At 37.3% G+C, this 25921-nt stretch overlaps 1 protein-coding gene across 2 annotated transcripts in view; it reads right to left on the reverse strand.

Annotated features, from left to right (window-relative positions):
* The window catches only part of ClC-a (chloride channel protein 2), a 625116-nt gene that overhangs the window by 40396 nt on the left and 558799 nt on the right, over positions 1-25921 (reverse strand). For both annotated transcript variants that reach the window (XM_067141103.2, XM_067141101.2), the window contains exons 17-18: positions 16684-16811; positions 5643-5802 (exon numbers count right to left, since the gene is read on the reverse strand). In XM_067141103.2, the coding sequence (XP_066997204.1) occupies positions 5643-5802; positions 16684-16811 (288 nt within the window). The remainder of the gene's footprint in view (positions 1-5642; positions 5803-16683; positions 16812-25921) is intronic.

Genomic DNA, 25921 nt, shown 5'->3' on the forward strand with positions numbered 1-25921 from the left:
AAAGTTTTTTGGAGCGCAGCGGCAGCTGCTGAGGGGGACTGGCGGACGGGCACTATTTTTTCACAAATGTACATTCTTACTAGGTGATGGTGGTGGTGATTATTGTTTTAAGAGGAAGTACAACTAGGCAACCATCCTCTATATAAAATTAATCAGAGGGAAAATACTGAAAGGTATCCGACACTTCAATAAATGAAAGTATTGGTCAAAGGAAGACAAGGGCCACGAAGGACGTATGTCCTTTAATATGGGATTAATTTGCTCTAACAGACACTGACTCAATCCATCCGCTGTCCTGTTGGTTGGATTCACGAGCCCCCAAAACCTTTCATGGACGTGACCCTCTAATGCATGTCGAAAAACAAATACCAATTGGCATTTGTTTGAAACATCCATTGTTTCACCTGCTTCTGTTGCAATGAATTGGGATTCCCCAATTTCTGAAGAAATATTTTCTCTACAGTCGAGAAGCTTATTCTGAATGGTCTCTGACGTATCTTTAAATACAGAAGCTTTGGCCAGATGTTCTTTCATAGCAACGTCTATGTCAGCTGTAAAATAAATTAAGCCTTTGAAAATTCCAGGATTTAGAGAATTTTCTGTCTCATCATGGCCATGGAGTGCCTCTTCAAATATGCCACAGAATTTTATGCACTGAATAATTATGCATACTATGTGCTCTGTTTTCCTGACTTGATCAATGTGTTTGTTAATGGATTGGCGATAAGCAGAATCCAGTTGAGACACTATATTAACTTACCCAAGCACAGCTAATTCTATGCATTAATTGATATGTTGGGAGGAACTTTCGTGCTTTTTAATTTTTTCTTTCAAGTGTTTGAGATATGTTACTCCGGTTTTCGTCCACGTCATGCCATGTCTGAATAATATGCACGAAAAACAGAAAAACGCATTCCTTGCATCACAGCCACACTCATATTCTGTATACACCCTTGGCTGGAATCTACGTCGATAATTGGGCCCTTTATATTGTTGACTTGTTCTAGTTGTAAACGAGGTGTTGGTCGGCCGAATGTTTTTATCTCTGTCTTTTCCGTTAGAGACAGTTGAGAAAAAGCTCTATTTAAAATATTACTCACACAGTTCATTGTACATAGCCTACAGATTAATCATACCTGTGTGATATACCTTATGGTACTCTTCATAGGGATCCTGTATATCCGCACACAACACACGACAGATTTACTTTTAATGACGATGCACTAAATATTTAATGTTAAAAATTTCATAATTCGTCTGTATTGAAAAAAGATTCACAATTAAGAGATGAAAGTATATGATTTTCCACCTGTTCAATACAAATTAAAATGTGATATATACTAAAATGTCACATTTTATTCATAAATATTAGGGACCGGTTTCGGCATATCTATGCCATCATCAGCCTAAAGTTAGATACACAAGGATACAACCAAATTATACATGTCATTACACAGATAAATTTCTTGACATATTGGCAGTTCATAATAACGTTGATATAAACAACTTTTTGAATGTATAAAAACTTTCAAGTATATCTCTTATAATATTTATGATACAGGTAAAATAATCTATTTACAATTTTGTGATATATTACCTAGTAATGTTTTGTGTTACAATTGTGTGTTAAACCATAAAAGATGTCTTTTAAAAACACCTCTGTCTGAACAGCTGATACACTTAATAAAATTTAGAGTATTGACATTCCTATAGTATTAAAATTTAAGACATTCATATCACGTAAAACTACTCATGTAAATAAAATTAGTAACAGTGTTCAGTATTGTTACATTGCAGAAGAGAATAGCCGTTCGTTATTTAATGTTTATTAAAAATAGTTCCTCAGTAGAATATAGGTGGTAAGCCAAGTAAAATTGGGACTCAAATAAATCTTGCTTGAATTAGCGGTAGATTAGGTTGCCGGATGGTTTTAAGTTTCTAAACCTTAGAAGTACAAAGAACTTGTGAGTGGCTAAGCCCGTATTTGACAGGTACGAGTTCCCAAAATACTATGTCATCAGGTGGTGAAATGCAATTCTAGAGATCTTGTTTCAAAACGGACCTAAAAAAGATTAAAAACCGTATCAATATAACGTACAAAATACGCGAAAGAAGATAAATTTTTGAAATAGAAACTCACCTCGTGCACCACATGCCAGCTGAAGGCTAAAGAGGAACTAGTACGGAATACTAGCTCGCTAGTATGCATTAACAGTTACTTTGCTGGCCTTTAGAGCGAGCTGCTACTGGTGGAGCGTATCATTTTAACAGTCGACTCTATACTCACTGCACTCAGCAGTGACAGTCAGACATTCACAGGTAAGAGTATGAACAAGTGTTCTTTCACAGACTTGTACTAATAGACATCCCAGTACCACACATAAACACATAGTTCTCCTTATAAAAACAGTCTACATAGTACATATTAATTATTGAATACTGTAGTTACATCTGTACATTACATGTAACACGCTTTAACAGCTCCATTTTATATAAAAACCCCAGTGGTGTACACTGAGGGCTACCAAGGCTATCGGTGAAGTCCTAACCTCAAATGATAACAATGGAAATATAAAGCACATTATAATGTAAGCATCTGACACATTGTTCCATATACAAAACATTAAAGCAATAAGATAAAATGAAGTTCGTATTTCTGAGTGCAAGGCATCAGAGAGAGACACTGCAGCCCAGGCAGTGCATCCTTCTCCCTTCGCCTTGCCCTGCACAGCTTGCTGCCGATTGCCCGATAGGTGTGCTAGGCTTCAGTCCGTCAGATCGCCACGGTTAATGAAGGAGAGATAGCTCAAAGTTCTCTGGAAGTGTCCGAATTGACACATGCGTTCCTCATCGTATATACATCCTCACCTCATACTTCTGATTTAATTATATAGATAACAGAATGCTAGCATTTCACTCTCTTTTGCTTCAACATCGTTGTAAAAAGACACTGCAGGCTACTGTTATAAGAATAATATACTTTTCTTTCTGTAGGTTGATCTGCTAAAATGAAATGCAATCTTTCAGGTTTTGTGTTCTCTTTGTTTGGTTGGAATCGAACCTGTGATCATGGGTCAGACACCATCACTAATCTCCTGAGGAAGCTAATGAACCAGTCAACGATAGGTACGACTGCTAGTAATGCTGTAGAATTCAAAATTTTAATTTAATAATAATAATAATAATAATAATAATAATAATAATAATAATAATAATAATAATAATGTCTGCCTCTGTGGTGTTGTGGTAAGCGTGATTAGCTGCCACCCCCAGAGGGCCAGGTTCGATTCCCAGCTCTGCCACAAAATTTCAAAATTGGTATGTGGGCTGGAACAGGGTCCACTCAGCCTCGGGAGGTCATCTGAGTAGAGAAGGGTTCGATTCCCACCTCAGCCATCCTCGAAGTGGTTTTCCGTGGTTTCCCACTTCTCCTCCAGGCAAATGCCCGGATGGTACCTAACTTAAGGCCATGGCCGCTTCCTTCCCTCTTCCTTGTCTATCCCTTCCAATTTTCCCATCCCCCCACAAGGTCCCTGTTCAGCAACGCTGGTGAGGCCGCCTGGGAGTGGTACTGGTCCTCCATTCCAGTTGTATCCCCTGACCGAAAGTCTCGCGCTCCAGGACACTGCCCTTGAGGTGCTAGAGGTGGTATCCCTCACTAAGTCCAAGGGAAAAACCAACCCTGGAGGGTAAACAGATTAAGAAATAATAATAATAATAATAATAATAATAATAATAATAATAATAATAATAATAATAATAATAATAATAATAATAATAATAATAATAATAATCGTCGTCATCGTCATCGTAGTCATTTTTCTCATAGCAGATAAAGCTTCAGTGAATGGTTTCACATTTTTAGTTGTGGTTTCACAAAAATGTTAACCAAGCAGATGAAGTGAATCAAGTCATGTAAGAGGAAATCACATATACTAATTCTCTGCCACCAGTGGGATAAAATATAAAACTTGGTAACTGTTTATAGAGGAATAACACACTCAGATTGTCTGGCTCCATGGCTACATGGTTAGCATTCTGGTCTTTGGTCCAGGTTATCCTGGGTTCGATTGCTGGCCGGGATGAAGATTTTAATATTAATTGGTTAATTCGTCTGTCTCAGGGGCTGGGTGAGTGTGTGCCATCTTCATCATTTTAGAAAATTCATCTTTTTTTATTGGTTGCTAGTGGATTTACGTCGCACTGACACAGACAGGTCTTATGGCGACGATGGGATAGGAAAGGCCTAGGAGTTGGAAGGAAGCAGCCGTAGCCTTCATTAAGGCACAGCCCCAGCATTTGCCTGGTGTGAAAATGGGAAACCACTGCAAACCATCTTCAGGGCTGCCGACAGTGGGATTTGAACCCACTATCTCCCGGATGCAAGCTCACAGGCGCGCGCCCCTAACTCTTTGAAACAGGGTGGTATGAAATATATACCACCTTTTCAATTCATTCTGGGGACGTGGCATGATGGTAAATTTCTACTATCACCACATAGTGCTGTTCTGCTAGTCCTCTGTTTTGTGAATAGAGTGAGCGCTATGCTCCGTTCTTCTTATCGGCGGCATAAGGGGTGTTCTTACTTCAGAGAAATGAACATCGGAGCGTCACCTGGTGTTATTTACCTTATTGTGGCTGTAGAAACCTATATTTGTGCGGTTTATTTCTGCTGAGCATTTCACTACATATTAGAGCTAACATATATGACAATCACTTTACTGTACTTTTGAATGTCCATGTTCCTCACTTGGAAATAGTGGGTGGTATGTTTTATTTACCACCATGCCTCTACCACCCAAACATGGACCGTGAATGCTATAGCCAAACTTACCCCTATTCCATTGTGATGGATGTTATTTCAATTAGTTTTATTTCCACTCGCTCGTGAGTTTGTTAGGCTCCGTTCTCTAACGTCAATTTCTAATGGAATTTCAGATAATTTTGCTTGAAGGACGAATGACGAAGTTAAAAGACAGTGAAATAGAGACAATTCTGTGTGAGGTTCCATCCGATGAAGAGTCTGTAGTGGACAACAAGTTCCGTAGTGCCTCAGTAAAAACAAAACATGTTTCCATGATTTTCACAAACTTTAGGACAGTGTTGCTGGTAATTAGAGAAGCAATGTAATTTTTCTGTAAGGAAGTATTCTTTTGTTTGTTTTTATATTTTATTTGTGTGTTTTGTTTTTTCCTTTTTTGTAATAAATGAACATTGGAGGTCATACACCATATTATTATTATTATTATTATTATTATTATTATTATTATTATTATTATTATTATTATTATTATTATGTGTGATAGATAACACCCATAAAAAAGTGACCCATTATTAACTCTTTACAAGAGAAGAAAAATTCCCCATATTATCACTTCAAAGAAAATGAGCTTGGTGTGGTTATTCTCCAGTGAATATGGAGTTGCACAAAGAATTTACAAAATAAATTGGAAATGCTTGTCTTACCATTTCAGACAATTTTCTGGAGGCTTAGAAGCTAGTTCCTAGCAATAAAGATATTTTGAACAATGGTTGTATGTCAATGATCAGCAAGTACTTTAAAAAAACAGTGTCAAACTGAGTCAACTAGGGAAGTTGATACAAAGTAAAATTTAAGAATAGTTTATTAGAATCTGCTTTACCAGTTGCACTTTCTTCAATGCTCGTGGACTTGTGGGGGCCAGTTGTGAGTGATTATCTTCAACACCATCTTCATCTACTTCACATGTAGAAGTCTGATCTGGATTCACATCTTGGAGAGTAGCAGATTTGTGGAAAATTGCTTCAAATGCCAAACGAATTCTGAAATGTACAATGTCCTCTTGGTGAGTCACAATGTGCATAAAATTTTAATACTGGAAATGTGAGAAGTGGGGTGGGAAAGCTGCAGTAGGCTCATCTAATACAAAGATAAAAAGATACCATCACTAGCGAGAAACTAACATATTTTTTAACTTTCTTTTTTACAATTTGCTTTAAGTTGCACCGACACAGATAGGTCTTATGGTGATGATGGGACGGGAAAGAGCTAGGAGAGGGATGGAAGCAACCATGGCCTTAATTAAGGTACAGCCCCACCATTTGCCTGGTGTGAAAATGAGAAACCATGGGAAACCAACTTCAGGGTTGCCGACAGTGGAGTTCAAATCCGCTATCTCCCGAATGCAAGCTGATAATTATGTGACCCAAACCACACAGTCACTTGCACGGTAAATAATAAATTAATAATGTTATTGGTTTTTATGCCCAGTTAACTACATTTACAGTTTTCGGAGATGCTGAGGTGCTGGAATTTTGTCCAGCAGGAGTTCTTTTATGTGCCAGTAAATCTACTGACATGAGGCTGACTTATTTGAAAACCTTCAAATACCACATAAAACTGTCAAGTTGGGGTCAAAAAGCCACTGCTCCACTGTCTGAGTCACTTGGCCTGGATAATAAACTAACATTCAGACTATTTAATTAATAGTCTCCATTGAAGAGAAATTACAATCTCAATGAACAGGCACAATTCAAAAGTGCCCTTGTAACCACAATATTGGTAATGGCAATATGGTGTTATGTAATCCAATCCTAGGAGGCAGCTGCTGAGGATGGCTACTCCATAATGAGGTAAATTTACTTACCATTAAAAAACAGTAGTGAAGTTGATATCATTCTTTATAATTTTTTACATTTTAGGGTGTGTAAAATGCCAATACTATGAGTTGCAACAGAATTCTCAGACTTCAGTGACACGCACGCACGCACGCACGCACGCACGCACGCACGCACGCACGCACGCACGCACCCTAAATGGTACCATATGGGAACAAATAGAGATTTGATTTTATTTGTGTAAATTTCATGCATACGCATGGACCAGTTGCCAGGTGATAGCCAGGCTGTCCTGTTGCAAGCAACGAGAGCCGGAACTGGTTTGAGTGGTCAAGGACATGTGAGCTATGTCACAGCCTAGTCATGCAGGAGAAGCTTGGAGAAAGGGGGACAAATTTCTGGAATGATCCATACTCTCGCAAGAGGGGGACAAATCACATTTAAGCAAAAATCTCGACCAATAGAAACTCTTATCGGGAAACTACATCACCTTCCTTGTTCGTTGGTCGGGAGATGAAGGATAGTATGAAATCTAGTACAGTGCGAACACAATGCGAGTTCGGACCAGTTTTCAGCTGATAGCCAGGCTGAATCTGTCTGCATCGAAAACATGAGTATCCACTAAACCATATTTTTTCTTTCCTGTAGATTTTCATAAGATCATATTCTAGATTGATTGATTTCTCTACTATTAGTCATATTTGAAGTACGATGAACAGTCATATTCTTCTAGTATTTTCTGAAGAAGAGAGAATATGTCAAGGGATGAACTTTTCTTTTGAAGAAGTCTACATGATACAACTTCATCTGGAAGTAAACGTCTGGAAACTTATGAGTTCGTATTTGACTTTGAATTTGAATTTCATTCCACGTTTTCGTGTGGATTACTTTGTTCCGAAGTACACTTGGAACACTTCAAGTCATCGAGGGGAGATTATTATTTAACGAGTGAACATGTGGACTATAATCTATCAGCTTCATTGTCCGTATTGACGAATTAAGAATGCATTGAACATGTGGATACGTACAACACAGATTACTACAGGGCTTGAGTCGAAAGACAATTTTATGCAATTTACGGTGTGTGGTACTCAACTGTAGGACATCTAATCAAGAGATCAACAGGGAGTTAGATGTATTGGACATTATTCTATGGTGGCAGAGGAAAAAGGGCATCAACTGTTGTACATCTTTGCATCAAGTGTTAAACAAGTTAAGTATGATAGTGCACAACTTAATGATGTAATACAAGTGGATCAAACCTCTAATTTGAATCTCAGTTTCAGCCTAACTACGAGAGCAAGACCATCAGTTATGGATCAGCAAGGGAGAATCTCTACAAGAATTCCAATGAATTATCACCACAACTTCATATTGCCTGACTGTGCTGACATCATGTACTTCTACACTGTAATTGCGCGAGCCAGAACAATGAACTTGTACGACCCAACATAATTGAAAGAGGAGACCTGTGTTCATGTCTACACAGTCCAGCTGAATCTGTCTGCATCGAAAATATGAGTACCCACTAAACCATATTTTTTCTTTCCTGTAGATTTTCGTAAGATCATATTCTAGATTGATTGATTTCTCTACTGTTAGTTAGATTTGAATTTTCTTTCACTTTGGTGATGGTTAGGTTAAGTAGAGCATGTGTCTTGCTAGTTCATTTATGGTATATGTGTTTTACATATGATCTTCAAAGACTGTCACTGGAATAATAATAATAATAATAATAATAATAATAATAATAATAATAATAATAATAATAATAATAATAATAATAATAATAATAATAATAATAATAATAATAATAATAATAATAATGTTTAGTAGTCGACAATAAAGCGATGATTTACATTAGAATAGTTATAGAAATTGAGACATACTTTGATTATTTGAAGCTGATCGTAAAATTTATTCATTCCTAGACAGCCACGGGATATTTATTTCTTCGGAATATTTCATGAAATCGAGAATAACAATCATGGAAATAAAAGTCAAGACTTAGGACGAGATAATTAAGCATGTTGTTGAGATATAAATTTTGTTGAAGTGATTGTTGAAATGCCGAAAATGCCTAACTCAACTGTGATGATGTGAATTTGAATCCATACGGCGAATGTGGTGCATGATGGCTAATTGTATTGAAATGGAGAGAATTATAACCACTTGGTGACTACTAGGGTACACGTGATAATAATAATATGATTAAATAAACTCAACAACAAATTAAAGAGGTGCTTGCTATGATTTAGGATTTGGTTCCATGAGTTTTAGCAGGTATTATCTGAATTTATCCTTGATTTACATGGCTGTGGTTGATAATTTTTGTCTGATCGTGATCATTTGTCGTCTCATTCTGTGTCTCTATTCATTACTATGAGTCGCGTGTGTCATCATTGCAGGGTCATCTACAAAATCTGAGGGCTCGTGATGTAATAATAAAATTAATAATAATAATTAAAAAAACCATACGGCAATAATTTATTTTCCTAAAATTTTGAGGTGGTTGTGTGGTTGTGATGTATATTTGGATCTGTGAACTTTGATTTTATGTTATTCATGTGGATATTCAGGACTCTGTGTATATTCACGTAGCGAGAGATTCTGATTATTGTCAAACTCAGGACCTTTGTTTTGTGATAGTATGCTCTATATTTCCAACTAAGGATTTATTATTATTAAATGTAAATTTTTATTGTTGATTAATTAATTGAATACAATCGAGCAAAATATCAGGAAAGAGGAAATAAACCAAAGACTCTGGAAAAACGAAATGTAAGAATTTGAAATGTAAGATCTGTGAGTGAATCTGTTAAGTAATCTAAACAATAATGGATAAATGATTCACGTGTAAAGTGTTGCAAAGAAATTGAGCTGTAGGAAATAATAATCACAGTCCCAATTAATTTATTAATGTGAGTAGGATAAAAGTCTCATAATTAAAATGGAATAATACAATAAGAACAGGGTTAAATTGTGACATAAAATTGAGAATAAGAGTAAATGTTGCCCATAATTTGTTATGAGCTAGAGATGGTAACTTCTGACTTAAATGAAACATAATTAAGAGACAAAGGCCCGGTTTCACAGTATACGCTTAAGCCTTGGATCGGGCTTAAGTGGGAGCTTAAACTCTGGACGAGTTTCACAGTGGGGAGTGCAAGTGGTAAGCCGAGCTTATCTGTGACTGGCTTAAGCTGTATGAAACTGGGGTTTAAGCTAATGATTTAGTTCAGATGGTAGAGCGCTGGCCTTCTTATAGCCCAACTTGGCAGGTTCGATCCTGTCTCAGTCCTGTGGTGAAGGTGCTCAAATTCATAGTTAGTGGGACGTAAAACCAATAACATTAACATTAAATAACTTATATTTCTGAATATATTTCGAGGCTCGTGAAATAATACAGTTTCCATGTTCCGATGTACAGTAAAAGAGACAAAAATGTCGGTCGGTCACTTGCTTTCTTGGCTTACACTGCGTGAACCATCAACCATAGACCCCAAGTGTAAGTGTACGAATTGTAGAGCATAGAAACCTCTACAAAAAAGTCTGAGATGGTATATACCTATTTCCAACCGTTTGCCCTCTAGAAGCGATTTTATGCTATACTCAGCGGTAAAAAATATAACTCCTTAACATTAAATAAATATTTCGATATTATCCTCGAATTCCTCATCGAAATACATTGTTTGACCTCCTACAGTATTTTATAAGGATTACAATAACCTTGTCAGGACATTATTGCATGAATGGTTCAGAAGTTATGGCCATTTTAGACTATAGTGGTAATACGTGTCAGCAGGATGGGCGAGTGACATTTTTTAAACTTTATTTTTGTTACTATTATTGGAATCACATTTTCTGTTCATTTTTCTAAATTATCTTGGCAGATAAACGATGTATAACCTACAAGTCAATCAATCATAGGTTACGGATGTAAACAAAGATGAGAATTGAATCATTGCGCATGCGCAAGCATTACCAACTTCGGAGATGTTCAGCTTAGTAAAGCTGCACATGGTCCCCCTACTGTGAAACTCTTAGTGTTTAAGCCAAAGAGTAAGCCTTGCTTAAGCGGCGTGCGTGGCTTACTAAAGCTTCGGCTTAAACTCAAACTGTGAAACCAGGCCTTAAAAAGCTTAAAGTATTTAAATTATTGCTGATTTTAAATCAAGACGTTGTGTAAATATGCAAAAGTATAGGCATGATTAGGACAAGAGTTAAATAGTACTCTAATTTCCAAAGGATAAAAATAAAAATAATAATAAATAATAATAATAATCGACAATCTGAAATTCCTCCTAACTTATGTAGGTTAATTGAAGCATTTCTTACAAAGAACACAGTTCAAGTGGAAGCTGATCATAAGAAATCAAAACCCATCGAAATTAAGTGTGGCGTAGTTCAAGGGTCCCCTATCTCACCACTGCTGTTCAATTTAGCAATCAATACTGTAATACAGAATCTCACTGACCATGACATATCCCAACGTTATGGCGATATTTTATCTGATGATCTACCGCCATTATCCTTAGTTGCTTTCGCAGATGACCTAGTCATACTCAGCAAAACCGAAAATGATGCTACTACCTTGTTAAATTTGGCTGAAAGCAGCTTTGCAGAAATTGGTTTATATATCCATCCTCTTAAAAGCAAATCTGTAATCCTGAAGAAAGGAAAATTAACTGAAGGAAACGCCACTACAGTCGAAGGATCAATAATCCCATCGATAAAAACGAACAATGAACGAATCAAGTATTTAGGAATTGACTTCAACAATGAAATCTCTCTTGACAGACATAAACTAATAAGCACAATAACTTCTGACTTAAATAATCTGGTAAAAACAAAACTTCTAAAACCAGAGCAAAAGATCAAGATTATTAACGAGTTTGTTTGGCCGGGTTTGATCTATCCTCTACAATGTGCCCCTCTGACACAACTATCAAACACTTTTCTTACAGATCTGGACAAAATTATAAGAAGTTCTGTAAAAGAAATAATGATGCTGCCTGATGATACTCCAAACTCGATGCTGTATAGTACCAGAAAAGTCAGAGGGATGGGAATAATTTGCGCAGAATGGGAAGCTAATATACAGCATTACAATATTTGTAATCGCTTACTCCATGTTCAGGACGTTCACCTACCATACGTAAGGAAGTTACCTGAAAAACAAGATATGGCACTCCACAGACTTGACATAAAAAAGGAAAGTCTCCCCCCCAAAATTGACAGAAGAAACCTACGCGAAATTATGAGAAATCGATCCTTTTAGTTGTGGTGTCAGCTACCACATAAAGGAAAAGGAGTAGTGTTATATTCAGACTGCCCGAAAGCAAACTCCTGGATGACTCATAAATCACCTCTGTCCTCCTCCGAATACATAAATGCAGTGAACATGACATGCAACCTCACCGCAGTCAGGACGGTACCTGGTAGGTCATTCAACACAATCCGCCGCTGCCAAAATGGCTGCAACGAGACAGAAACCCTTGGACATGTGTTGGGATTCTGCCGGAGCAATGAACTAATGCGCAACCACCGCCACCACCGTGTAAGATCGTCGATTGCTCAAGGCTTGAGACAGAGTGGATGGGAGGTGCATGAGGAGGTTCACTGCGTCTCTACCGATGACTCTAATCGGAGGGCGGACATCGTAGCCATCAAGAGAGAAGACATTAAAGTGATGGTCTTAGATCCCACCGTTCGCTTTGAAAGGGACCTGGATCAGGCTCGGGATGTGGACCTAGAAAAGCAAGCTATTTATGTTCCATGCTTGCCTTACCTTTCATCTAAATATAAAATACCTATTGATCGGTGGATTGTCAGAGGCCTGCTATTCGGAGCAAGAAGCGCCCTCCCTAGTCAGACATCGAACTTCCTACAAAACTTGAAAGTTCCATTCTGCGAGTTAGAAAAATTAGTAATACAGATACTGAGGGATTCTCTGCAAATCATTCACTTCCATCTATACCTGAGAACGTGATTGACATTTCTCCCCCACTAACCCTGGGAAGAAGAAGATAACAGCTTCAACGATTAAATGTTCATTTCTTGATATTTTTAAACTCCATTGAATTGAAACTGTATTCCAGATCCAAATGGTCACCCTCATTGGAGGATGGATGATTTATTTCTTTAATAAATCTCTCTCTCCCAACAATGTTAAGATTGATAGGCAACTCTACATGGTAAATGAACTGTTCTGAAGGTAGAGTGCTCAATTTCTCAGGAGTAATGTATCATTGGAAATTAATGGATTTAATATGAATGCAATATTGTTAATTGAGTATTATGAACTTTTGCTAATGTTGAAATTTTTAAATTTTTTTTTAATGCTAGGGGCTTTACGTCGCACCGACACAGATAGGTCTTACGGCGACGATGGGATAGGAAAGGTCTAGGAGTTGGAAGGAAGCAGCCGTGGCCTTAATTAAGGTACAGCCCCAGCATTTGCCTGGTGCAAAAATGGGAAACCATGGAAAACCATCTTCAGGGCTGCCGACAGTGGGATTTGAACCCACCATCTCCCGGATGCAAGCTCACACCCGCATGGCCAACTCGCCCGGTAATTTTGATTTTACAGTTATTTTGATTCACCATCGACACCTGAAGTGGAGTATCTGATGATAATAAAATTTAATTTTGATTAAAATGTAAAATCCAAGAAAGAAAGTTCAAGAAAAATCTACTTGTAAATCTTTTTTTTTTTTTCATTCGGAGTAATGAACTTCAAGGTTTCGTTTGAAAATTATGTCCAGAATCTTCTATGTTGTTAATAAATGTTCATTGTTGTTTTGTTGATGTATTTTATTCTGCCAGCTGTCACCTATCCTGTCACCAGTGCTCTGCGAATATAAATTATTAAAAGATAATGTCCCGATATAGCGAGTTCGGCTCTGCGAACGTTCCACCCCTGGGACTCTCGTGCAGCTGGCTGAGCAACCCCAGAAAAGGGGACAATACATACATCATTGAGTTATTTCTTGGTCGTGTGAGGTTTGGCCAGGGGTTTAAGGTTGAATGTCCTTCCTGATGTAGGACTTTCATGAGGAGGTTTGTATTAATAAATGATTAGGACAAGAGTTAAATAGTATTCTAATTTCCAAAGGATAAAAATAATAATAATCACAATGTTGAGATTGATAGGGAACTCTACATGGTTAAATGAACTGTTCTGAAGGTAGCATGCTCAATTTCTTAGGAGTTGTTGTCAAGGACAGTCTAATGGTGTCCATATTGCATCACGTGCCTTTTATGCTAATGTCATAACAAAGGAATAGTAAATCATCATAGTTAATCTGGGGTTTGTGTAGGTTCAAATTTAACTGCATTCATTGTTTTTATATAATTTGAAAGGAATAAAACCCTTGGTTTGTGCTGCCTGAGGCAAATGAGTTCATAGTCCTTTAGTAGAAACAAGGGTTGCACATGGTTCACAAGTTAGAAAATAGAAATGAATAAAATTATTATTTTATACCAGTGTGCAGTAAGAGAAAACATGGTGATGATTTTAAAGTATCTTCTGAACCTACAAACAGTAAATCAAGTGAATGTGAAGTAGCCTACTCGTAGATTTACTGTAGTTCAAGAGGAGAAACAATTTTGGCCATGATGGGGCCTGATTGCTGGAGACTAACTCAGAAAAATTACTTTTTTTCAGAGAAACAAATGTCTTTATGTGAATAATAAAATGCTAGGTTGTAAGGTTGTAAGATATTACAAGTTCAGGACCAGAAAAACAGATGGGAATGAATATTTCTACAGAGTGAGCCAATAGTAAAATCAGTACGTTTCGAGAAAGTCATATAAAACAATGTCTTTGAGGAAAATGATTTACAACTATAAGGAAAGTACAGCCCACACGAGGAGCTTTGAAAATTAAACAAGAAGCTAACACAAACGTTTGGGAAAAAGTGTGTTTGAAAGCCCTGTCTTGTGAAAAAGAAGTTGCTGCTAAGGTGTTTTGAATTGCTTATAAAGTGGAGAAATAAAAAATCATCATTCAACAATTTTGAAGATTAAATAAACCTTCCAGAGTTTAATGGTGTAGATATGGGCCACATTCTTCATTCCACCAATGCCTGCATTAATATAATTAATCACATTTGCAATTAAAATCAGGAAAACTGTAGTCAGTCAAATTCTCAACTGCAAAAACAAAATTGCAATGATTATCGATGAATCAACCATGTTTAGTATCAAAAGTGATGTTCTAGTTTATGTTCATGTGGTATTACCTAAATTGTCTTGTCTGATGAACCTTTTCCTTGATTTTATCCAACTTAATGATGCAACTGCCAAAGGAATTTTCTCTTCATTAATGGGTCAACTTGAAACACTTGGAATCTCAGAAGATTATTTAAAGGATTGCTTTTTGTCTCTCAATTGTGATGAAGCTGCATTAATGTTTGGTGCATGTAACAGATTCCCAAATGTTATTTTGTGGCACTGTGCCAATCATCATTTGGAATTATTCATTAATGATACAATACGTAGTATGGTTGCAGTAAACAGATTTAAGTGTTTTATGGACAAACTATATGTAACATACCATGCTTCTCCAAAACCTGCAGTGTAACTGCAAGAGTGTGCAGCAGCATTAGATTTGCAGTTCCTGAAAATAGGAAGGGTCTTGAGTACACAATGGATACCATAAATCTTTCGTACAGTCCATGCAGTGTGCCAACATTATCCAGCAGAAGTTTGTCATTTCCAACAGGCAGAGAAGGATGCTGCAAGAAGCAAAATACAGCAGTATATTTATGAGAGTCTGCTGAAGAAAATTATATCTGTCCTTTTATTTTGGATTGGGGGTTAATGTGTGACTCTGTTCAAGAGCTAAGTGATTTAATTTTAGACTTTCAGGAAAAAAATATAAACTTGTACAAAACTGACAAGAAGGTAAGGAGCACAATAAGACTGTTTGAAGAAAGAATTATTAATGCTGGTCCATATTATAGCATCTCTCTCCAAAGTGAAAAGAACATGATGTTCAGAGAGATTGAACTTCATAACAAAACATACAAGAAGTACAGCTGTTCAGTGAATCCAGGCAACTTTTAGCAGGGCCTAAAGGAATCATTGGAAAGAAGACTCCTGGTAGGGACAGATGCTGATTTTCCTAATTGTGCTAAAGTCTTAGACACTCATTACTAGCCAGAAAAGAAAGACATCACCTTTGGTGAAAGAAACATTAGAAAGAAAAGACAGAAAGCAGAGTCACCTTTGGAAAAACAAACAAGAGAAAGCTTTTCTGTTCAAAAGCCTGGTTTTTGAAAATAAAATAACACATTTATAATGAATTTGCTACAAAATTAAATGTATTTATTAAATTTGCATTTTGAGTTAAAATATGCTCAATGTTGCATTTTAAGATTTGAAAACACAGTGTTTCACAACACCTAACAACTGTAAAGAAAAAAATTAAAAAATGGTTTTTAACTCTTAAAAGAAAAATTTGCAGTTATCGCAAATGCTAAATTTTCCAGTCCCTAGTTATTACTAATGTTTCAGCATTTCTCTATGTTTCATTACCTTAATTACAGGATGAAATGCTAACAATGATTCAGAAACCATATTCCAATATGTTGTTTTAAGAAGGACTACACAATTCACCAGCACGGCCCAAAATCATCAGAGTTAAAATCCTGCTAGGCCCATGTATATACCTCATGAACATTCACCAGTTTACCAACAACATCTTTTGCTGGGATGAGTAGCTCAGACAGTGGAGGTGTTTGCCTTCTGACCCCAACTTGGCAGGTTCAATCCTGGCTCAGTCCGGTGGTATTTGAAGGTGCTCAAATACGTCTGCAGATTTACTGGCACATAAAAGAATTCCTGAGGGACTAAATTTTGGCACCGCAGCTTCTCCGAAAATCGTAAAAGTAGTTAGTGGGACGTAAAAACAAATAACATAACAATATCTTTAACTTGTAAATATTTGTTGTACTTGAGACACCACCATCATCATTGAAAGATAGCCTCACAATAAAGAGAGCTTACTAAATGAACAAGAAACAGCTTTACATTAAAAGAATACATTTCTAAAGCAATCTAGCATGTGTAGTAACTTACCGACTTTCAGCACCGGTCACTGTTGTGTAAGGAGTCATACTTGGGCTTACCAATGGGCTGAAACTACGCAGGTTGAAGGAATTAGTTTTCTTCAGGATTGATTTTTTTGGCTGACTTCCTGACTGAGGCTGAAATTGAAGTATATCTGTTAAGTGTATAGAGAAAAGCACAGAGTTAAAGTACAAGCACTTACAATTACAATTGAATGCTGGAAATGTATAAGGTAAGAGAATGTCCATAATGGGTTAAGTGCAGTTTATGAACAAACTGCAACTAACCCTATTGCACAAGTGTTTAAAAATACACGCTGCATAGCAAATCTGACCATTACAAAATTCTAACAAAGCCTATGAGTATTGGCTAAGAAATCGTTGTCTTGTAGAAAGTATTTTAAATTTAATTTTGTGTGGCTATTTCTAGCCGAGTGCAGCCTTTCTCAGGTAGACCCTTCGATGAGGGTGGGCGGCATCTGCCGTGTGTAGGCAACTGCATGTTATTGTGGTGGAAGATAGTGTTGTGTGTGGTGTGTGAGTTGCAGGGATGTTGGGGACAGCACAAACACCCAGCCCCCAAGCCATTGGAATCAACCAATGAAGGTTAAAATCTCCGACCCAGCCAGAAATCGAACCCAGGACCCTCTGAACAGAAGGCCAGTATGTTGACCATTCAGCCAACGAGTCGGACTTGTAGAAAGTGATACATACAGACACACAACGCTGACATGTGTACTAGTAAATTCTAGAGATTCATTCAAGAACTGGTATGGTTATGTTAGACCACTCAACCACTCAATTTCTGAAACTAACTGGAAAGAAGTTGATGATCTGTAAAAAAATTTTTTGTTGAGATCAGGCTTGGTCAGTATACACCAGTCTTACTGCAGTGCTTTCAAGATCGTAACTGCTAACCAGATGATTGCCCATGCAGTTAGATAGTAATTTTGTTAAAATAAAATCTTGCAATAACGTTCTTATGTTGCGTAGTGTATAATTATATTCTTTAGCAGTAAAATATTTTCTTGATACAACATACAAAAGATACAGCAACTAAATTATAAAGAGGGAAGTGAGTTAAGGTGGCGGGCATGAGTCTGGCTCAGTCCGGTTGTACTGAACTACATGAGCCTTTTGATGGTAGATTTATCGGCACATAAAAACTCTTGTGGGGCAGAATTCCTGCACCTTAGTGGATCTGGTAACCATAAAAGTAGTTAGTGGGACATGAAACCACCACCACCATCATCATCATCATCATCATCATCATCATCATCACTATGGAAAGTAAGTTCTTCAAACCATTTAAGCAAGTTGAAGTAATTCATGCAAAAGAGAACTTGTCCACATTTGAATAGGTATTGTTTAGAAAAGAATGGATTTTCTATATCCAGCTAAGCAAAGTTTACTTGAGAACTTTAATGTTTGACAAAGTGTAGACTTCTGCTGATTGTTAAAATAAAAGAGAATTTGTCACAGTAACACAGGGCCTCTCAGAGTGCATACACCAGTGCATTCTGCAGCACAAGGTGTAAAAGACTACTTTGCTAAGCGGACCACAGTGCAAACCCCCACACCTTGATTATGAGCAATAGCACGCACTCACTCACTCTCTCTATGCCTGTCTCGCTCACTCTGTCTGTCTCCCCCTTCTTCATCTTCCCTGCTATTTCTTCATCACTGTGAAATGTTTACATGCAATGGGCTAAGATGCTCAGTTTGATGAGATACATTTACCGGTGCAAAAGAAGTTAGAAAACCTCTTCTTTAAATTTGGTTTGAATATACAGTTTATCCTATCTCCTCTTTCCCTTTAATTTTTTTTTTTTTTTGGGCATTAATACCAGTAATTTCTGGAATGAGGGACTGGCTGACATAAATTCTAAGAGCATTTTTAAAATTACACTGGAAATACTGCATGCACTCTAATTCTTGTACAAGTCAAAACAAAAAGAAACAGTTACAGTTAGCAATATTTCGGTACTTTACCTGGAATCAGTCGCCAAACTTGTTTTCAAGGAATTATAGCAGCACCTTGACATACTTTTCAAAGTGTGCTCCTTCCCACACAGGTGCTGTCGAACAAAACCTAGTAACGCTTTGAATAAAGCACTTTTTAAAATAGCTTTTTCCAAGTGAGTTCTATTCTTTCAGCTGCCGTTTCGACCACTTGTAATATTCTCCTAGCTGTCTTAGCTGTTTCTCAATGCAGCTTAGGAAAATATTCCTCTGACAAATTCTGGTAGAATTGGAGAAAATATTTTGTATTATAAAAGATCGTTTTAGTTACCATCATTTTGCAAATTTATTAATTCAAAATGCAAATCAGGAGACACACTTTCAAATGCTATCAGAAAGGGCTTTACAAACACATGCAAGTACTGGCTACAGGTCAGTAATATCCTGCAAAGAAAATATACAACAGTTTTTAAATTTTAAAAGTTACATTTTTAATAAATAAAATTGCTTTGAAGTACCTAAAATCAATATGTTTTCATAAACAGGTATTGTAGACAAACGTTTTCATATGTAATGTTACGCTAGTGCACTTAAAAAACTCTTACATTTTTTAAAATTTTACAGTTAGCGATATACCGGTACTTTACCGCAATCATTTTTTTTTTTTTACTAGTTGCTTTACGTCGCGCCGACACAGTTAGGTCTTATGGCGACGATGGGATGGGAAGGGCTAGGAGTGGGAAGGAAGCGGCTGTGGCCTTAATTAAGGTACAGCCCCAGCATTTGCCTGGTGTGAAAATGGGAAACCACGGAAAACCATTTTCAGGGCTGCCGACAGTGGGGTTCGAACTTACTATCTCCCGAATACTGGATACTGTCCGCACTTAAGCGACTGCAGCTATCGAGCTCGGTTTACCTGCAATCAGTCGCCAAACTTGTTTTCAAGGGATTGTAGTGCCTTGACATACTTTTGAAAGGGTGCTCCTTCCCACACAGGTGCTGTCAAACAAAACCTAGTAACGCTTTGAATAAAGCACTTTTTAAAACCTAAAGATCATTTATATATCACTTACCTAGCTCAGGAAAGTGTTCTGTATTTTTTCCTAAAGGTTGTTTTGAGGAGTTGATGTTTCTGTTGGAAAGCCTTTATTTTGCTGACCATGTCTTTCATGAGACAATTTTCTTTTTGGAGCTTCAGACTTAGATCATTTAGGAGAGCCATAATGTCTGCTAAAATGATGATGATGATGCTTGTTGTTTAAAGGGGCCTAACATCTGAGGTCATCGGCCCTGTCTGCTAAAAAGCCTAAATCACCTACTCATTTAGATTTACGTAAAGGTGGCTACAGGCATCCTATTTCTTTTAAAAAAACTCTGCAGTGTCATGGCGCATTTGAAACAAAAAAGAAAAAGACCAGAAAATCACCTTTCCCTTGTTTAATCAGCATGCCTCTATATGGAACAGGATATCCAGATACTCTTCTTCAAATGAAATTTAAAAATTCTTTGAACTCACAATGAGTGAGCCCATGAGAATGAATATAGTTCACAATACACACAACAATGTTCCTCACATCTTGCAGATCGACAACTTTCGTGCAAAGATCCCCTTGGTGAGCGAAACAATGACTGGAAGGCAAATTTAGCATATTAATTCTTTCCCTACAATAAGCCAATAAACCCTTTTACCTGTAACACACATTGCTGTCACAGAAAATAGCTTTTCCCAAGTGAGGTCTATTCTTTCAGCTGCCGTTTCGACCACTTGTTTTACTGTTCTTCATTGAAATCATATTGAGGAGCTCTTCCGTTACATGTAGGTTGTCGCCTGTGCCACGGAAAAAAGTGGCTAACTCTGCAGTGTTACTAACATCCATCGATGTATAGACAAGACCGGATCATCATGATGGCCATGATAGGCCGAAACCGGTACTAGTGTAATAATTCATTCACAATAAATAAGTATTGATCGGTGGAACACTTTTCTTGTCTATACATTGAATCCAATCAATACGGAAAATTAAACTTATAAATAATAATAATAATAATAATAATAATAATAATAATAATAATAATAATAAATAATAAGGAAGCCAACCAGGCAAAGCGTAACGCATGATTATGGCCATGATAGGCCGAAACTGGTACTAGTGTAATAATTCATTCACAATAAATAAATATTGATCGGTGGAACACTTTTCTTGTCTATGCATTGAATCCAACCAATACGGAAAATGTAGCTTATAAATAATAATACGGAAGCCAACCAGGCAAAGCGTAATGCAATGATGATGGCCATGATAGGCCGAAGCCGGTACTAGTGTAATAACTCATTCACAATAAATAAGTATTGACCGGTGGAACACTTTTCTTGTCTATACATTGAATCCAATCAATACGGAAAATGAAGCTTATAAATAATAACATCCATCGACTCGTCAAGTGTGATGAGTACGCTAAGAAGTTTTCAATTTTGGCTGCCAATTGTTCATGCAAATTCCTGGCAATGTCGCTGATTTGCCGAGTTATTGTCATACTGGACAGTAGTGTTCTGCTGTATCTGGAGCTAGTCTAGGATTCATTGTCTCTACTACGTCCGACAAAATACCCTTTATTAGTGGTCCTTCCATAAACAGCTTCCCAGCTCTTACTAAATGTAAATCAACTTTATAACTAGCTCTAAGATTAGCATCACAATACCCTTCATCACCTTTATCACCCTAAATTCGAAAAAAAAAAAAGAAAACAGTGAATTAGGAATAACAAGAGCAGAAAACAAGAATAAATACACATATGTGAGGAAGTAAACAAAAAGTTTTTTGCAAATTGCTAAAGTACTTGTCCAAAGCTCATTACTGGATACAGAATGCTCTCTTTCAAGATTTTTCAAATTCCTTAATCCTTCCTATATTTTTTCTGAATGTACTCTGTTGTAGTGTCTTTCAGTAAATGATTTATATATTTATTGAGGAACTCAACTTACTTTCCAGACATTCTCGATTGCCACAAGAACAAAATTTAGTTACATCAAAACATAAGAAAATTAAATTTGAATAATTAATAACACAATATACAATCTATAGTATTAAATCACATCCAGGAGCTCTGCCATAATAATCTATAATTAACATGTAATTACGTCGTGCAGATTAGGCATTAGGCTTTTTTTGTCACGACTGACAAAAACATAAGAAACGTCCCAGTTCGATTTTAATGGATTTTTGGGAGTCTTTGCTTTCTTCAGACTAGGTTGCTCCATTGTTATGTGGATGTCTTGCACTTATCTATTTCACTGATAAACAAGCCATCTATCAACACATCGTTTGTCGCTCTGCAGCATGCTACAACATCCGAATCAAGCTTAGCCAAGTCGCCCCAAGAAAAAATGCTGAGCCAAGCAGAGTCGGACCGATGCACGGTGCACAGAACCTTTCCAACTCAGTTTGCACGCATGAGATTTTGAGCGTTTGAAAGGCTCTGCACTAACACAACAAAGACTTTTGGTGATGCAAGGATGGGAAAGGGCTAGGATTGGGAAGGTAGCAGCTGTGGCCGTAATTAACACGTTCCATGCGGTTACTCTTATCTGTCGGTGCGAACTTCCCAAAATTGCGAAGTAAGTAACTATGTCCTACTTACAAATTTCCGTTAACTAATGGCAACATAGTGTTCCAATTGAAGTAAAGGATCGAGGCATACTGCTAGTTTTGATCAGCCCACCGGTGACCCGAAGGAAGTTTTTTCATCTTCCATTCATATCGCTTCGGGTCACTCTGAGTCCTGATTGTTGTCTGACCTATATTTTTACGCGGGAATCGCTTAGTGCGGTTACGGTGAATGAAGCCTAGAGTGTTGCTGCCCGCAGATGGTAGATTGTTGTTTAAGGAGTACCACCCTTCTGATATCTGCTTTACCGAGCTCGATAGCTGCAGTCGCTTAAGTGCGGTCAGTATCCAGTATTCGGGAGATAGTAGGTTCGAACGTCGGCAGCCCTGAAAATGGTTTTCCGTGGTTTCCCATTTTCACACCAGGCAAATGCTGGGGCTGTACCTTAATTAAGGCCACGGCCACTTCCTTCCCTTTCCTAGCCCTTCCCCGTCCCATTGTCGCCATAAGACCTATCTGTGTCGGTGCGATGTAAAGCAACTAGCAAAAAAAGATAACTGCTTTCAACATTGCTCTTAGGTAAGCGAATAGAGGTTATTGGAGTAGTTATTGACATATTTCTTATCTTCCATACATAATATTTACAAGCAATTTCACGTCCTTTTTTAGGCATGAAGCCTTCACATTCTGACACACCGGTGGCACTGAAAAGAAAGAGGGTTAGGACAGCACTGGATCCTGGACGAATTGTTCGTTATTTGTAACAAAGTGATGACAGTGACAGTGATTTCTCTCCTGTATCTGATGATGACCCTACGTACAACCTTCAAGATAGTGACTCGTCTTCTGACATAGACAGTGACTCTGAAGCATGTGGGTCAGCTATTTATGGGGACGAAACGCTAAGTGATAACTCTCCAAGTCAGATTGTTGGTAATGGCGATGTAAGTGATGACGATGTGCCAAGGTGGGGTCCAGTAGGGGACACGACATTGGCATACCCATTTTCTGTGATGACACAGAAGTGAACATTGTGACTAATTTTGATAGCCCTTCTGATATTTATAACATGTTTGTAACTCAGCAAATTATGCAGACTATGGTAACTGAAACAAACAGACTTGCTGCACAAAAGTTAGAAAAGTGTCCACCAAAGGAAGGGAGGTAGTTATCCAAATGGATTGATACCACTGAGGAAGAAATGGCCAAGTGTTCAATTGGCACAGAATCTATTGGACAAGCAAACACTTCTCTGTGGAACAATTCGACCTAATAAGAGTGGTCTTCCCAAAGATGTGGTTAATAAGCGTCTTCAAAGGGGGAAATTTGTGGAGCAGAGAATGAAAAGGGGGTCAAGATAATTAACTGGATGGACAAGAGGAGAGTTTTGATGATATCCACTGTACCAGATCATGGTGATATTCTGGAAGACACCGGAAAAAGGAATAGGAAAGGAGATCCAATTTTGAAGCCGAAATCTGTGTTGCACTACAACAAGATCAGAAAGGGTGTTGATCTTGGTGATCAAATGTCGTCATATTACACCCCATTGAGAAAGGGTGTAAAATGGTGGAGGAAAGTTGCCATTGAACTTCTCCTGGGTACTGCAGTTGTAAATGCCTGGATGCTACAATGCAAGCGCAGCTCTGAAAAAAAAAAAAATCTTTTTGTCATTTTAAGGAATCTCTTGCCTTCTCTCTGTCGGTACAGCACTGCTACCCAGGGCGCACACACTGGGTAAACTGGAAGGACCAGCCAGAAAAATGCGGCAACATTGCACAGTGTGCTACAAGAAGATATTTGCACAGCATGGTAAGAAAACTGCTGACAACAAAACAAAGAAGGTGGTGACATTCTGTGCAGAGTGTCCAGGAGCACCAAAACTGTGTATCGAGTGCTTCAATGAAACTCACGTAAAAACGTGCCAGTGAACATGTAAAACACAACGGTGACAGTGTTTGAGTTATATCTCGTCTGGAAATCAGTACTTAATTTTTCTTGATGACTTTTCTGAAAAGTATTGCCAAATGATGTTATATTTTTGTTCCGTTTTTACTGTAAATAACTGGGATTGTTTTCGTGTCTAGTAAATATTGTTCTGAATTTATATCCTTTCTCTTTTGTGATATTACTTTTTTTTACTAAGCATAATATGAAAATAATTAATATAGGCCTTTCATATTTCCATAAAAACAGATCAATGAACAAGAATCTAACAATTATTTCTGGGGTCATTTCTGTTTCACGCAATTGTTGAATCGGAACACTGTCGCACAGGTAAATATGCTGGAATGTCTCCTCAACAATAACGCACACAACAAGTCCACAGGCATTGTTTAGGATTTTGTACTAGGGAGTAAACGAAGTCAAATTCGTCAGGTCACCGGTGACCCGAACCGATAATAACTAAAGGCAGCATCGGGTCACCGGTGGGCCAATACGACGTAACATTAAGTCATCGAAATTTACTGCCGCAGGGAACGTGTTAAGGTACAGCCACAGCATTTGCCTGGTGTGAAAGTGGAAAACCACAGAAAACCATCTTCAGGGCTGTTGATGGTAGGATTTGAACCCACCACCTGCTGAATGCAAGCTCACAGGTACGTTACCCTAACTGCATGGCCAACTCACTTGGTAAAAGAGGAAACTGTTGGATATCTTCGTGACTGTAAGTCAGTTTTTCAATTACTGTAATTAATGTGGTAACAGGAATAGTCAGAAACAGGGAAAATGCCATGCATAAGTCTGGAACTCTAGCAGCTACGATTTAAATCTCTATTATTATACTTGGGCCCATGAGAGTTGGAGTCTAACATCTGAGGGGTGAAAGCAGTAAGTACAAGATGCACTGCATTGCCATAGTTACCTCAGCCTGTGATGTAACGTCCTTTAATACAGGCCGAGTGTTAAATAAAACATGTACGCCTAATAGAATTCAGTTAAGTATATAAATTTCATTATTCGTCCGTATTGAACCAAGATTACAATTTATTAAAATTCGTATCCACCTTAATCAATACCAAAAATGTTGTTAAGATGAAATTAAAACATGTATATTTATTTTATCAGGACTAGTTTCGACGCTTTATATTGCATCATCATCAGCTGATATACACTGGAAACATTGGCAAACATATATAAGTTTATCTACATCACACACATTATAAAAACTATAATCAAGATTTTAAAAAATTTAAAAAACCATATTATAATTATACTATTTCTGAGTCCATATTGTCCAAGACTTGCAATTATTAAACTTTGGATTGCTAAAATCTGATGCAATTTGGTTTAAATAATCATTAAAATTAAACAAAACTAATAATAAAATCACGATCTTCTTACAAACATTCACTTTGTTTGACTTTTTTTAAAAATGTTTTTGTAGAACCATATTAAAACCATTCAATAAAGTCCTCAGGCTATTGCCATGTAGTGAACATAATGTCGCAGAATAAGGTTAAACAATCTTCTTAAATGACATTGACACTGTTTGACACTTCAAAATCTTTTAAAACCATGTTAAAATTATTCTATGAAATCTTCAAAATGTGTGTGACGTAGATAAACTTATATATGTTTGCCAATGTTTCCAGTGTATATCAGCTGATGATGACGCAATATAAAGCGTCGAAACTTGTCCTTATAAAATAAATATACATGTTGTAATTTCATCCTAA

Source organism: Anabrus simplex, chromosome 2 (assembly GCF_040414725.1).
Source record: "Anabrus simplex isolate iqAnaSimp1 chromosome 2, ASM4041472v1, whole genome shotgun sequence".
Taxonomy (NCBI): Eukaryota; Metazoa; Arthropoda; class Insecta; order Orthoptera; family Tettigoniidae; genus Anabrus; species Anabrus simplex.